Below are 15,107 nucleotides of genomic sequence, written 5' to 3'. Positions count from 1 at the left end.
GATGAAGACATATGATTTGATATGAGGCCAGGAGGTTTGTCATTCAGATATCTTGAATGAAAGAAATTTGCCCAACTAGAATCATTTTGGATTAGCTTGAAGCAGGCTTCATTCAAAAAGCTTTGATGATCTCAAATAAAGACCTGATCCCCAATCCACCTTCCTCCATGGGTTTGTAGATTCTTTCCAATTTATCCAGTGGTGCTTTGGCCCGTATTCAGAGTCTCCCCATAGAAATTGGGTAAAAATTTTGTGAATACTATGAATTACTTTCTTAGGGGGACTTGTTGTACTTAGAACATGAATGGTCATACTTTGAAGAACATTCCGAATAAGAGTAAGCTTGCCTACAGGAGTTAGTAATCTTGTTTTCTAGCCTTCTAACCTCTTTCTTATTTTGCCAATGAGTGGATCAAAATTCCTTATTCTTAATTTCTTCCTTCCAATTGGGGCTCCTAGATACATAAAAGGGAGTGAGGCGATCATCTCAATTCTTTGCCTCGACATCTTCTCAGAAGTGATAAAACACGATTTTTTCTTGTTAATTTGTTGTCCCGAAGCTTCTTCATAAACTTTAAGAAATTCCATAAGATTTTTCAGGCTTCTTCTGAGACCTCTTACAAAGACTATCGTGGCATCTGCAAACAGACTATGAGAGATTTGGACAGTATCTCTTGGCATTTTAAAAAACTCTATATAACCATTGTGATAAATTTTGTTGAGCCCTTTACTTAAAACTTCTTCAACAATTATAAACAAACTAGGGGATAGTGGATCACCTTGGCACAAACCTCTTGAAGATTTGAAATAGCCTATTGGAGATCTATTGATCAAGACAGAGAACCAGCAGTTACAAACTCCAAATTTAATTAGATCAATCCAAGAGTCATTGAACCCGAATTTACGAAGAGTTTTGAAAAGGAAATCCCAGTTTAGCCTGTCATAAGCTTTAGCCATGCCCACTTTAAGAACTATGTTTCCTCCTATAGAGTGTCTATTAATTTCATTAACCATTTCTTGAACAATGGAGATGTTTTCCCCTATGTAACGACCTTCTACAAAGGCACCTTGTTCTGGAGAGATGATACGAGGAAGCAGAGGTTTCAGCCTTTCCGATAACAATTTTGCGAAAATCTTGTAGAAGAAGCCACATAAACTAATTGGTCTAAAATTTGAGAACTGCTTGGGATTATCACTCTTTGGAATTAAAATAATGAAGGTAGATGTGTAATACCTGGGGAGATATTTAGTGATGAAAATAGATTTGATGGCTTTGCAAACATCATCTCCGACTATGTCCCAACAATGAGTGAAAAAACACCATCGAAACCATTCGTACCTGGAGCTGAATCCACACAATGTGCTTGATTTCATCAGAGTTTGGAACTCGTGTCAAGTTATTGTTATCCTCTTCTGTAATTAAATGAGGTATAGATTGGAGCAAGTAGTCATGATTCAATACTTCCTCCTCAGAGAGCAAGTTTTCGAAATAGCTTACTGCTTGTGTTTTTATGAGATTCATGTCATCAGTCATAGTTCCAATAATCTCAAGTCTCCTTAAAGCAGATTTGTTTCTCACAATTTTGATATAAGTGTGGAAGAAACGAGAATTTTTGTCACCTTCCCGAAACCATTTTTTTCTAGAGTTCTGTTTGAGAAAGATTTCTTCTTGTAAAAGAATTTGTTCCAAAGAATTCTTTGCATTGAGCAGATTTTGTTGGTTCTCATAGTGGTTATTGACAAGAATCATATTTTCAGCTTCAAGAATGCCCTTCTCTGCATTTAACACATTTGCAAACACATCTCCAAAAATTTGCCGGTTCCAATCTTCTAAACATTGCTTTAGCCACTTCAATTTTGAAGAGAGAATAAACGGATCATTCCCCTCTAAGGGTTGATTCCAAGAGTGTTGTACTAAGTTATGAAAATCTGGGTGCGATGCCCACATATGTTGAAGTTGAAAGTGAAAAAGGTTTCGGATCATGACACATGTTGTCCTTAATAGTCACTACTACTAGCAGAGGGGAGTGGTCCGAACAAGATCGGTTTAGATGTTCAACTGTTAAATTTTCAAACTGGTTTATCCAAGCTTGGTTGACGAAAATACGGTCCAAACGAGCCCATGAAGTACCATTAGTCCAAGTAAACATGGGCCCAATGTAGCTCATAGCAATAAATCCGCCATTGTCAATTAAATTTCTGAATTCCATCATAGGCCGATTTGAGTAGCTAGGAATTTTCATTTCTGTAGAGCTCACTTGTAATATTGAAATCTCCACCAATGATCCAAGGCCGGTCACAAGCTGTAGCAAAATTCAATAAATTGCTCCATAAATTTCTTCTGATTTAGTAGTCACAGCTGGCATAAATAACCATCAAAAAGCAATCAGTGACATCACTGGCATAAGAGACTTCAAAAGTAATAAATTGAATGGATCCCTTCCAAAGCACCCAAATCTTGGCTACATCATTGCCATTTGTCATTCCATGCTCCATGCCAATGCCAATATCTCTTTTTTATGGAATTCAGATTTGTAGCATCAATCATGGGCTCCATTAAGGCAATGATAGAAAGATTGTGAATTTGAATAAGTTTCCTTTGTTCCAAAACAAAGCTTTTACCATTTTACAAGGTTGGAGAGGCATTATAGGCGTCATCTTGAGACTTTGAAGTCTTCCTTACTCGTCTAACCCGGTTCAACAGGCCCGTTGGTTCGATCTGTTCCCCGGCCAAGTCTTGGGCGAGCCGGGTTGGATTACTGGGGCTTCCTGGAATACTTTCTTCTGCTTCTGGCGTGTCGGGAACCACCAGTGGAACACTATGGTCGATCAAGTCCTCTTCTGAAGTCGTCCTTACTCTTCTTATGGCCTCTTTGAATTTGAAGTGCAAATTTTTGTGAAAATCTTTAAGCAAGGTGATTACCTCGTTAAAACTATCATTCGTCATTCTTGGGCAACCATTAGTAGATTTTGGCCGTAAGCTTTTTTCTTCCCATTGCTTGTTCGCTGGTCTAGTTAAGGTAGGCGCCCCAATTGCTTTTCTAGTTGGAGATGGAGATCCAAATGGTTCTAGAAGAGCTTCCTCTACAGCTTGGCAAATACCTTGAGCTAACTGTTCATCATCACAGGAGATGTTTACTTGAGAAGGAGATTCCAAAACTTCAATGGTTGGGTTTTCTTTTACAGGCTAAATTGTCCCAAAATGGCTAATTGCACTAGTGGGTTTCCATTCTGTTCTTTGAGCATATTTTCTTTTGGAATTCAACTTCGACTACACTGGGTTCGTGTTGGTTTCAAATTGAACCATATGATTATCACTCAAAGATTTTGATCCTTTTGTAGTTGGAGCAGGATGCCGTTGTTCTTTTGTAATCTCCTTACAGCTCTCTGTAGCATGACCCACTTTGTGGAAATTGTCATAGAAAGTAGGTATGTTTTCATACACTACCTTTTGAAAGAAACCACCTTCTTTGCCTAGACCAATCCATATTTTTTCAGGCCTCGGTTTCGTGATATCGAGTTCAACACAAACACGAGCCTCCTTTGCAGAGGTACAATGCATCGTGGCAAGAGGAACTTTAAGAACCTTACCTACATTACTTGCAATAGATCTGATGTAAAAGTCTCCAAACAGATAAATAGGAAGTTTAGGAAAGGAGATCCAAATAGGGAGAATGGAGGGGTCCTCCCCAGAACGAAACTCCGGCGACCACTGGAAAATTCTGAAGAGAAAGCCCTTCACATAAAAAATGTCTCGCAGCCAGACATTTAAGAAATCTTCTGATACGAAGCAATAAAGAAGACAAGAGAAAATAATATTTCTTCATTCTATGTTTCAACTAGGTTACAACCCTTATTTATAATAGGGCAGGGATACAAGGTCGGCTAGTTTAAGTTAGAATACAAGGAGGATAGGTACACCAACTTTTGATAGGACTGCCTCTCCTAGAATTAAGGAGATAATATTATCTCTCCTTAATTAAGGAGATAATATTATCTCTCCTTAATTAAGGAGATAATATTATCTCTCCTTAATTCTAGGATAGTAATGTCGATAGAATAATAACATTCCCCTCAAACTCAAGATGGTAATGTGTCAGTCATCTGGAGTTTGCCAACTAGAGCACGGAAGCGAAGAGGAGAGTGAGCTTTGGTAAATATATCGGCAGGCTGATCCTAAGAAGAGACATGAACAAGGCGAACAATACCCTTGAGCACATGATGACGAATAAAGTGACAATCAGTCTCAATGTGCTTAGTGCACTCATGGAAGACATCGTTGTGGGCAATCTGTATGGCGCTATGATTGTCACAATAAAGTGAGGTTGCAGATGAATGAGTAAGTCCCATGTCATGGAGTAACCATCGTAACCATAACAACTCAGAGGTAGTGTCAGCAAGAGCTCGATATTCAGCTTCAGTACTAGAACGAGAGACAACCGTTTGCTTCTTACTATGCCAAGATATAAGAGAATCTCCAAGAAAGAATCAATAGCCAGTAGTGGAGCGTCTATCAGTAGGATCACCGGCCCAATCAGCATCAGAGTATGCGATCAACTGAAGAGAGGAAGAGCTGGAGTAGTGAAGTCCATGAAACAAAGTGCCCTTGACATAACGGAGGATACGAAGCACAACAACATAATGAGTAGTGTGAGGGGTAGACATGAACTGACTTACAATATGAACAACATACGCAATATCAGGACGAGTAATAGTAAGGTATACAAGACTGCCAACTAGTTGTCGATATAAGGTGCAGTCACTAAGAGGAGTACCATCAGTGGCTGAAAAATGGGCATTAGGCTCAATCGGAGTGTGAACAATCTTAGTATCAGTGAATCCTGCACAAGAAATAAGATCAGTAGCATACTTGGCCTGAGACAGATAATATCCCAATTGGTCGGAGGAGACCTCAACGCCTAGGAAATAATTGAGGTGACCAAGATCTTTCATTTCAAACTGTTTGCTAAGAAAAGTCTTAAGAGCGGAAATGCCCTGCAAATCATCGCCAGTAATGATCATGTCATCCACATAAAGGAGGAAAAGTACACAACCTTGAGAGGTCTTACGGATGAACAATGCACGGTCATAGGTGCTAGATTTAAAACCAAACTGACAAACAATAGAGCTGAATTTGGAGAACCATGCTCGAGGTGCCTGCTTAAGTCCATATAGAGCCTTACGAAGACGACAAACCTGATTAGGGAGATGATCATAACCAGGAGGGGGCTGCATATAAATCTCTTCAGAAAGATCGCCATTGAGGAAAGCATTCTTAACATCCATCTGAAATAGCTGCCAGTGCTTAGCTGCAACAATTGCAATAAGACTGCGAACAGAGGTGAGACGGGCAACCAGGGCAAAAGTCTCCTCATAATCAATGCCATACTCCTGTGTGAACCTTTTAGCTACCAATCTAGCTTTATACCTCTCAACGGAACCATCTGCCCGGGTCTTGATTTTGTAGACCCATTTACAACCAATCACGGATTTATCTGGAGGCAGGTCAACTAAGTCCCAAGTGTGAGTGCTTGTAAGAGCTTGAATTTCGTCTGCCATTTCTTTCTGCCATAGAGGGTCAGTACTAGCCTCGCGATAGGTGCAAGGCTCGTATAAAGATATAATGGTAGAATAATAATGAAAATCACGAAGAAGAACGGAAGGTTTAGTGACCCTACTAGAATGACAGAGTGGAGCATCAGAACGGTCAGAGTCGAACTCGTCAGGAGCAACCAAGGGCTCAGAAGAGGGTAGGGTTGGAGGATCCACAACCAAGGTAGATGCAGTCGGAGAGGTTGTAGGTTGTGCAATACTGTTAGAGCTATCAGAGGAAGAAGTAGTCGGACCCGTAGGCAAATCATCAGGAAAAAGCGAAATAGTAGGATCAATAAAGAAATGTGAAGGTGTCGTGGTAACTCGAAATTGGGAGAGACTTGAGAACATTTTGTGTTCCCAAAAGGTAACATGACGAGATATGTGAAGTCGTTGGGAAAGAGGATCCCAACATCGATATCCTTTATGTTCAATACCATACCCGAAAAAACAACATAGACGTGCTTTTGGTTCCAATTTGGTATGTTCATGAGGTTGTAATAGAACAAAACATGCACAACCAAACACACGAAGAGATTGGTAATCAGGGCAATGGCCATACAAACGTTCATAAGGAGAAATGTTACCAATAACAGAAGAGGGAATGTGGTTAATGGTATAAACCGCAGTGAGGGCTGCTTCCCCCCAAAGTCGTTCAGGACAAGAGGAAGAGATTAAAAGAGCTCGAATAGTATCAAGAATATGCCTATGTTTTCATTCTGCACGTCCATTTTGTTGAGAGGTACCGCATTTTGTGAAAGAAATTGGATAAAGGTAGAATCTTGATATTCCATGGCATTATCAGTGCGAAAAATTTTGATGATAGAGGAAAACTGAGTTTTGATCATGGTGGCAAATTGAATATAAATCGCAGGTAGTTCAGATTTATTACGCATGAGATAAATCCATGTATATCGAGAGAAGTCATCAATGAAAATCACAAAATAACGCGAACCACCCATAGTATTATGAGGCGAAGGTCCCCAAATATCAAAATGAATAAGATCAAAAGGTGCAGAAGAAACATAATCACTTGTATTAAAAGGCAAAGCATGATGTTTTGAAAGAGGACATGAAACACAATCAAAGTGAGTTGTTTTAACAGGACCCAAACACCCATTATAAATTAAAGATCCTAACCTAGAGGTAGAAATGTGACCAAGACGAGCATGCCAGACACTAGAAGTGACAACAGTAGCAAGGGATGGTAATTGGAGAGATGATAGCTCAAATAGTCTCCCAACCTTACGGCCTGTCCCAATGATCTCCCTTGTCCGTGGATCCTGCACAGTACAACCACGACTTGAGAAATGTATTTCAAAACCAAGTTCGCATAATTGTCCAACAGATATAAGATTTAGAGATAATTGAGGTACCAAAATGGTGTTAGGAAGTGATAAACGAGGTGTTGAAATAGTTCCTACACTTTTGACAGTTAAGGTGGAACTATTAGCAATATGAAAAATTGGTGCAATGGAGGGATGTGACTTGGAAGTAAAGAGGGATGAATTGGATGTCATATGATTGCAACAGGCAGAATCAAAATACCATGATGAGGTAGTACCTGGAATGATGGACAAGATTGAATTGGAAGTCATACCAGAAGCAGGTTGCAGTTGGTGAAGAAGGGTTTGGAGTTCTCGAAGAGAAAATTTTGGAGAGGTGTTATCAGAAGAATCCTTTGTGGCAGCAGCTGCAGTAAAACTCGAAGCCTAAGAACCCACGGACGAGGACTTCTGTCCAGACGCCTTTTTGGCTTGCAATCGGCGGCACTCAGAGATAGTATGACCAGTCTTTTTGCAGTAATTGCAGAAAGTCCGTTTTGAAGATTTAGAGGAAGTTGAAGAAGTAGCAAACGTACCCGGAGTAGCAAGAACGACATCAGTAGATAATAAGGATCGCTCATCTCGAAGTGTTTTTAGTCGGGTTTCTTCAGAGAGCAAATCTTAGATTACAACGTCAAGGGAAGGCAATGGGCTACGATGAAGTAGAGTCCACTAATAGGTTCATACCCATCCCTGAGAGTCATCAGAAGATGCCAAACACATTGGCGATTGCGAAGCTTAGAATAAGTAGTGGCTGCAGAGGTACTATCCCATTCAGGTTCACACTGTGCTAACTGATCCCAAAGAACTTGTAATTCAGAGACATAACTATGAATTGTTTGTTCAGGTTGCTGCTTTATACGATGAATGCGCCTATAGAGTTGAAACTGATGTACATCATCAGAAATAGAATAACGAGCTTGTAAGAAATCCCATACCTCTTTAGGAGAGTTATATCTGCGAAATTCCAACTTGATGCTTGCAATACAAGTATTGCGAAACCAGGTTAATATTTGATGATTTTTTCCGTCCCATCTTTCTACGCGTTCAACAAACTTTATCTTCTATTTCATCAGCAACTTTAGTAGGTTTAGGAATCTCACCAGTCACATATCGCCATAGAAGTCGTCCCTTGAGAAAACTGCACATCTCTTGGGACCATAAATCAAAATTTGAGCCATCGAAGATAACAGTGATAGGATGAGAAATATGTTGAGCAACTTCAGATGAATCCATGAGGAGAGACACAAAACTTTGCAGTAACACGAATTAGGGAAAACCTAATACTGACAAGCTTTTGCAGAGAGGAGCTCTGAACAAGTATTTGGAGGAGAAAATCTTTCCTCAGTTGCAAAGAAAAGCTACAAGGAAAAGCTTTTACGTGCACACCAATGTTCAGAGGAGGGAACACTTCCTTAGAATTTCGACTCTGCGATCAGTCTACGAGGCTCTCTCTGTCAACGTCAAAGAGAATTCCAGGCTTCCTCGCTACCTTTGGTCGTTCTCTTCAATCGACATCCTCTCCAGTGGTTGGATCCTATTGAAGCCGAGCACCATCCCAAGCCTTAGCCAGTATGGATCTTCGGCATTAAGACTGGAATATCGGGAAAAAACCGTTCAACGAGTTGAGAGCTGGTAAGGCTTGCGGCAGCTGTCAGCTATAGCCTATAGAGTACCAGATCATAATAGAGATTGACAACCGCAAACCAGATGGATTGGCAAGGACAAAAGCTCTCGGAACAGCTGATGCAGATCTTGCTCGTCTTATTTGCCACGGTGGCTTTTGTCACTGGTTACCTCATGGGTTCATTCCAGATTATGCTGTTCATCTATGCAGCTGGAGTCATCCTAACCACTTTGATTACGGAGCGTTGTCAACTGAAAAAAAGTTAGCAAGCTGGGATTTCTGTGGGAACACGTCCTGAGAAACGAAATCGAGATCCCTGACTTCGTGTATAATCACGACGAGGAGCTGGAGTACCGTCCGATGATGGATTACGGGTTGGAGAGTGATCACCCGAGACTGTACAATGCACCGGTGATTGATTCTCCAGTTTCTATGGGCTCTGATACCATGATACGAAGCAATAAAGAAGACAAGAGAAAATAATATTTCTGCATTCTATGTTTCAACCAGGTTACAACCCTTATTTATAATAGGGCAGGGATACAAGGTCGGCTAGTTTAAGTTAGAATACAAGGAGGATAGGTACACCAACTTTTGATAGGACTGTCTCTCCTAGAATTAAGGAAATAATATTATCTCTCCTTAATTCTAGGATAGTAATGTCGATAGAATAATAACATCTTCTTCGTCTACAAAACGAAATAGGAGATGGGTGTAATCAATCACCAAAATCACAAAGTCCTTCAGGTAGAATCTGGAGGAAAGCAGAGATTTGATCTCAGGAATAAGAGGTCTCCCGTAAGAGACTTTTACCACCAACACTAAACGAAAAGGTTCACAGCCTTTTGAGATTTCTTTTAAAGAAAAGAAGCAACTTGGTTCACCAAACTGAGTGAAAGATGGGGCTTTGAGTTCGATTTAAACCTGATCAAATGCACAGAAATCCGCAATGATAGCAGCAAAGGAGCTTTTAGAGGTCTGACCCGTGTCGATCAATTCTGGAAAGGATGCCATCGTGAAGTGCAGTGGATTAAGGATATATGTGTTGAAAGCTCTAGGTGGTCATCAATTGGCAAATTTACTAAGAGGGCCGGGGTAAATGAAGTGAAAGGTAAGTTGTCTGCGCTGGTTGTGTAAGCCACACTATAAGCCCCGCAGGTTTCTTCCTCCAGCTATGGACTATGGTGTTAAGCTGAGTTTGGCACCGTTAATTAACAGACGTTAGATAATATATATATATAGAGAGAGAGACAATAATCTCCATAGGTTTAGCTAGATATTAGAGACTGAACCCACCACTACCTTCGTAAAATAAAAACATCATATTCATAGATTGAGACCTTCATACATGTAATGTACATACATCATGATTAAACCAACATGAACCCGCAATTGCCTACGTGGCGCTTCGCTCCAATGGGTGGGCCAGAGGCCAGAAGCGGCATCACCCTCCAGCCGTACATCGAGTACATCTCCCTTGTAATACTGCGATGTGTGGCTGTAGTGTCTTGTTGGGAACAGATCCGATTTCCCATAACTTCACCGATATATTGTAATAATTTTTATTTTTTTATAAAAATAAATTACAAGTAGACAAAACAAAGTACATGTGGCTATTATATTATATGTAACAACTAACAACCCATGCACACCCTTGAAGGGGCGTGGCAGCTTGTCGTCAAGCCTATTTGTTTTTGTGTCTCTTCGTACCTTCTGGAGGCCAAAACTCAACTCCATCCCTTGCCTTAGAGGCTTAGCTTACCCCCGTCAGGCGTCCGTCAGTCAGTCACCCGTCTTCCTTCCAATTTCCACGTTCCACCCTCTTTTTCTCTCTCTTCTCTCTTGTTTGATGTCCCTAAATTGTTTTAAAAGCCACTTGAATTGAAGACCAATTATGTACATCCGATGGTCCAGATTTTTGTCTTTCCACAACGTGGGCCCTCCATACCATATTCATGGTATTGATTTAATTTTAAGGGATAACCATATTTGCGTACTCACTTGATGCACAAGTTAGCCTCCTCCGTTAGTCCGTTGCCATTGGGCTTAACAGACTCCACGGCAAACTCGCGAGTCGCGACCCTTGGTAACACCAAGAGCCAATGCCAAGGACGTCCTTGGTCCTTACCCCTTTAGAATTGAGTTGAAGGCCACACACAAACAGTGAGAGAGAGAGAGAGAAACAGAAGAGATCCCAGAGCTGCCGACTTGCCGAGCCGATTACAAAAAGGGGCCTCCATACTTCATAGTGCGTAATAGGTGCACGTACCGTCAAAGGAAAAGATATGTCCTCCTCGTCATTTCGGTTTCTGGCACCGTCGGTGCCGTCCTCATCTTCTATGAGGAGGACTCGTCGAGGGGCGAGAGCACCGGCGGCAGCGACCCCGAGCCAGGCGGAAGCACCGTCGGTGGCGAAGGAGGTAGATGGGTCGAGGCTGGAGCCGAGGGTGGAGGAGAGGGAGGGATACTGGGTGCTCAAGGAAAAGTTCAGGCAAGGAATCAACCCACAAGAGAAGGTGAAGCTGGAGAGAGAACCCATGAAGCTGTTCATGGAGGGAGGTATCAACGAACTTGCCAAGACTCCTCTCCAAGAAATTGAGAAATCCAAGCTCACCAAGGACGATATTGACGTCCGCCTCAAGTGGCTTGGCCTCTTCCATCGCAGGAAGCACCAATGTAAGCCCTTTCCTGCTTTCTTAACAAATCATTCTTTTGGTTCAATTTCCATTCCTTGTCACATTTCTCTTCCTTCCTTCCTTCGTTTCGTTTGGGAATTGGGTTTGGACTTCTTTGTCAGCTTTTCTCATTGGGTTAGGACTTGGGCCTTTCCACTTTACTAGCCATTGACATTCCATATCCCACGTGCTGCTGATGACGAGATTCAAATTTCAAAGTATGACATCTCTAAGTTAGGCCCACTTATGTTCTTGGGTTAGTAGGTCCAATGGACGAGCTAAATTGAGTATACATTTTCTATGTACACCAACAATTTTAATTGCAGCACTAACAAATTTTGGAAAATTCCCGATTAGTGACTTCTAATTTGGGTTAGGGTTAGTGCCACTTTATTCTTCAAAATTTAAAATTTTTCAAAACATGTCAATTTAGTAGCTACGATTAATCAGCCATTAAATAGCATTTGTAAATATACAAATGCCCTTTTAATGTCATTTAATTCTCTTCTCTCTTCTGCATTCTGTCGATCCAATATAACTTCACCGAAAGAGGCAATTCTTAAGGCAATGGTCGATAAAGAAAATCAGATGATATTTCGAAAGGCATTTATCTTTTCAATGGCTAATTGGATAATTGACACGTTTTCATTTTAAAGTTCATGAACCAAACTGACATTAGGCCCAAAGTTCGGGGACCAATCCAACCCATCCTGTCCCCGTCTCCGCTAATGGGACAAGGTTATCCCATTCCCGTCTCCAGGATCCCCTCTCCGTAGTATCCCATTTCCAGTAATGGTAATTATTTTGTTTCTGTTTTTTATTTTATTTAAAAATAAAAATAAAATAATTAAAATTTACCATTTTCATTAACGGGAATGAAAAATTCTCATTCCCATCACCGTTCTCACCCGTTCTCTTGAATCATTGAATATGAGCTTAGGGTTGCGACTTGGGAGTTCCAAGTTCCAACACCTCATTTTGGGCTTACGCTTGGGTTGATTTTTATTAAAATTAACCCGGACCAGATTGCACCTGGCTCAGAAATCCTTTCACTCTGGATCTGCTAGGACCGCGCCTTGGTAGATTTTTAGCCACAACTCACAACTCACAAGGTTGGTTCATTGGTTGGTATCCGATGAGTTGTTTACGCCTATCCGGATCTGCTACTCACTGGCGTCTCACGCGCACATTTCCATTATTAATAAATATTCACAGGAGATGTTATTAATGATGATGGATGTGCTGTGAGGCGCCCATTTGTGAGGAGCAGATCCCGTCACGGCTGACGGCTGAGAATGGGATAGCCACAAAAGGATAGAAGCCAAAGCTTGGATTGTTGGATAACGAGAGCGAGACTCTTGAATATTTGCCCCCGAGACCCGATGATTATAATAAAATTAATCAATACATGTAGGCCCCAGTTGGTGGAATATCTGGACTCTGGAGGGTTAAAAGAACATCAGAGAGAGAGAGAGGGGGGTGATGGTTGTGGGTCTGACCCCTCCAAGTCCAAGTCCAACTCCAATACCCCAATTTCTGACTCGAGTGTTGAATTGCTTGTGGCAGATGGTAGATTTATGATGAGACTGAAGTTGCCGAATGGAGTGACGACTAGCGAGCAGACACGTTGCCTGGCGAGCGTAATAAGGAAGTACGGCAAGGAGGGGTGTGGCGATGTGACGACCAGGCAAAACTGGCAGATACGTGGAGTGGAACTCCCTGATGTGCCGGAGATAATGGAGGACCTTGTCCGGGTTGGCTTGACCAGCCTCCAGAGTGGAATGGACAACGTGCGTAACCCCGTCGGAAATCCACTTGCTGGCATTGACCCACATGAAATCGTCGACACCCGCCCCTACACTAATCTTCTCTCCCACTTCATCACCGGCAACTCCGGTGGTAATCCTGCGGTCACTAACCTGTGAGTGTCCTCGCTCTTTCCATCTGTTTGCCTTCTCACCTGCGCCTCATATCCACACCTTTACCTTGTGTTAATTGGTTATGATTAACAGTAGTGTGTTTAATTTCTTCTGAGCAGACCCAGGAAGTGGAATGTCTGTGTCGTCGGATCTCATGATCTTTTTGAGCATCCCCACATAAATGATCTCGCCTACATGCCTGCCACCAAGGATGGACGATTTGGATTCAATTTGCTAGTGGGCGGGTTCTTTAGCCCCAAGAGATGTGCAGAGGCGGTGCCACTGGATGCCTGGGTCCCAGCCGATGATGTAGTCCCGGTGTGCAAAGCAGTGCTGGAGGCCTATAGAGATCTAGGTACCAGAGGAAACCGGCAGAAAACTAGAATGATGTGGTTAATAGATGAACTTGTGAGTAATCCCATCTTCTTCTTTGTCTTCAGCAAATCAAATCATTCTTGCTTATGCACAGTAATAAGATGACTAGATATGATGTTAATTAAAATGCTGCACTGCAGCAACGCCTGCTGTCGTTGATTTTTACAAGCTTCGCCATTAGCTGAAGTACTATTTTCCTTGCCGTTATGCCTTCCTTGTAGGGCGTGGAAGGGTTCCGAGCAGAGGTGGTGAAGAGAATGCCTGGACAGGAGCTGGAGAGATCATCTGAAGAAGACCTGGTACAAAAGCAGTGGGAGAGAAGAGACTATCTTGGTGTTCATCCACAGAAACAGGAGGGCTTTAGCTTTGTGGGTCTGCATGTGCCGGTTGGTCGAGTCCAGGGCGAAGAAATGGACGAGCTAGCTCGGCTGGCTGATGAGTATGGCTCAGGCGAGCTCCGTCTCACAGTAGAGCAAAATGTTGTAATCCCCAATGTTGAAAATTCAAAACTTGAGGCCTTGCTTAAGGAACCTCTGTTGAGGAATAGGTTTTCACCAGAGCCCTCACTTCTCATGAAAGGGTTGGTGGCCTGCACGGGCAACCAGTTCTGCGGGCAAGCAATTATCGAGACCAAAGCCAGGGCATTGAAGGTGACAGAGGAGGTCGAGAGGCGAGTAGCCGTGACTCGGCCGGTGAGAATGCACTGGACTGGGTGCCCAAACAGCTGCGGGCAGGTCCAAGTGGCCGACATTGGGTTTATGGGGTGTATGACTAGGGATGAGAACGGGAAGGCGTGTGAAGGGGTGGATGTTTTCTTAGGTGGGAGGATTGGGAGTGACTCCCATTTGGGTGATGTTTATAAGAAGTCAGTCCCTTGTAAGGATTTGGTGCCTTTGGTTGTAGACATACTGATAAATCACTTTGGTGCAGTCCCTAGGGACAGAGAAGAAGAGGGGGAAGATTAGTCCAGATCAGATACCAGCCAGAAAATCAGCAATCTTTCTCTCTACTTTCTTTCTCTTCGAGTGCTTGGGATTTGGGAACTGGGAAGAAGAATAATTAAGGCATTGAACTGGTCCCATCTTTTGTTGTTAAAATAATTGCAGAATGTAGAGGAGCCTCCCAACAAATTAAACAGGCGTAATGCATGGGAGATGATTATCACCATTCTTCACAAGTGGGATCCCTTGGTCTTGTGTTGGGTTATCATCATTCTTTTCACAGTTGCACCTTGTAATTGCAGGGTGGCGTTTGGCATCTTGAAAATTTTTACTTTGTTTCCTTTTTTCACTACAAAATATCTTAATTTTAGGGAATGCCAACAAATTAACTCATCAATGGGTTAACCGGTTAAGTTTTGATTTAGACCAAAGAATACAGGTGCAACCGTGCGAGTAAGTAAAATTTTGGATGGACTCAATACAACCTAATCTGGTCAAACCCACCTTGGCTTTGGAATGATTGTCACAATGAAAAAGATTCGGGCGCCCATAAGTGTACCCAAGAAAAAAAAATCAGATGGGCTTGAAATGCACTAAAAAAAAAAAAAGAAGGTTTAGGCTTGAAAATTGCAACCCAACCAAGATTGAGACTT

The 15,107-nt window shown here is 42.0% G+C and overlaps 1 protein-coding gene across 1 annotated transcript; it reads left to right on the top strand.

Annotated features, from left to right (window-relative positions):
* Positions 1-10,686: 10,686 nt before the first annotated feature.
* Positions 10,687-14,803, top strand: NIR1 (nitrite reductase 1). Its single transcript, XM_010265245.3, has 4 exons — positions 10,687-11,220; positions 12,786-13,140; positions 13,258-13,546; positions 13,735-14,803. The coding sequence occupies exons 1-4, from the start codon at positions 10,830-10,832 to the stop codon at positions 14,476-14,478; spliced, it is 1,779 nt and encodes a 592-aa protein (XP_010263547.1). The 5' UTR covers positions 10,687-10,829; the 3' UTR covers positions 14,479-14,803.
* The last annotated feature ends 304 nt before the right edge of the window (positions 14,804-15,107 follow it).

Source organism: Nelumbo nucifera, chromosome 1, assembly GCF_055504915.1.
Source record: "Nelumbo nucifera cultivar China Antique chromosome 1, China Antique-T2T, whole genome shotgun sequence".
Classification (NCBI taxonomy): Eukaryota; Viridiplantae; Streptophyta; class Magnoliopsida; order Proteales; family Nelumbonaceae; genus Nelumbo; species Nelumbo nucifera.
The sequence above is the reverse complement of the archived record's forward strand: the minus strand, read 5'-3'. Positions and strand labels throughout refer to the sequence as shown.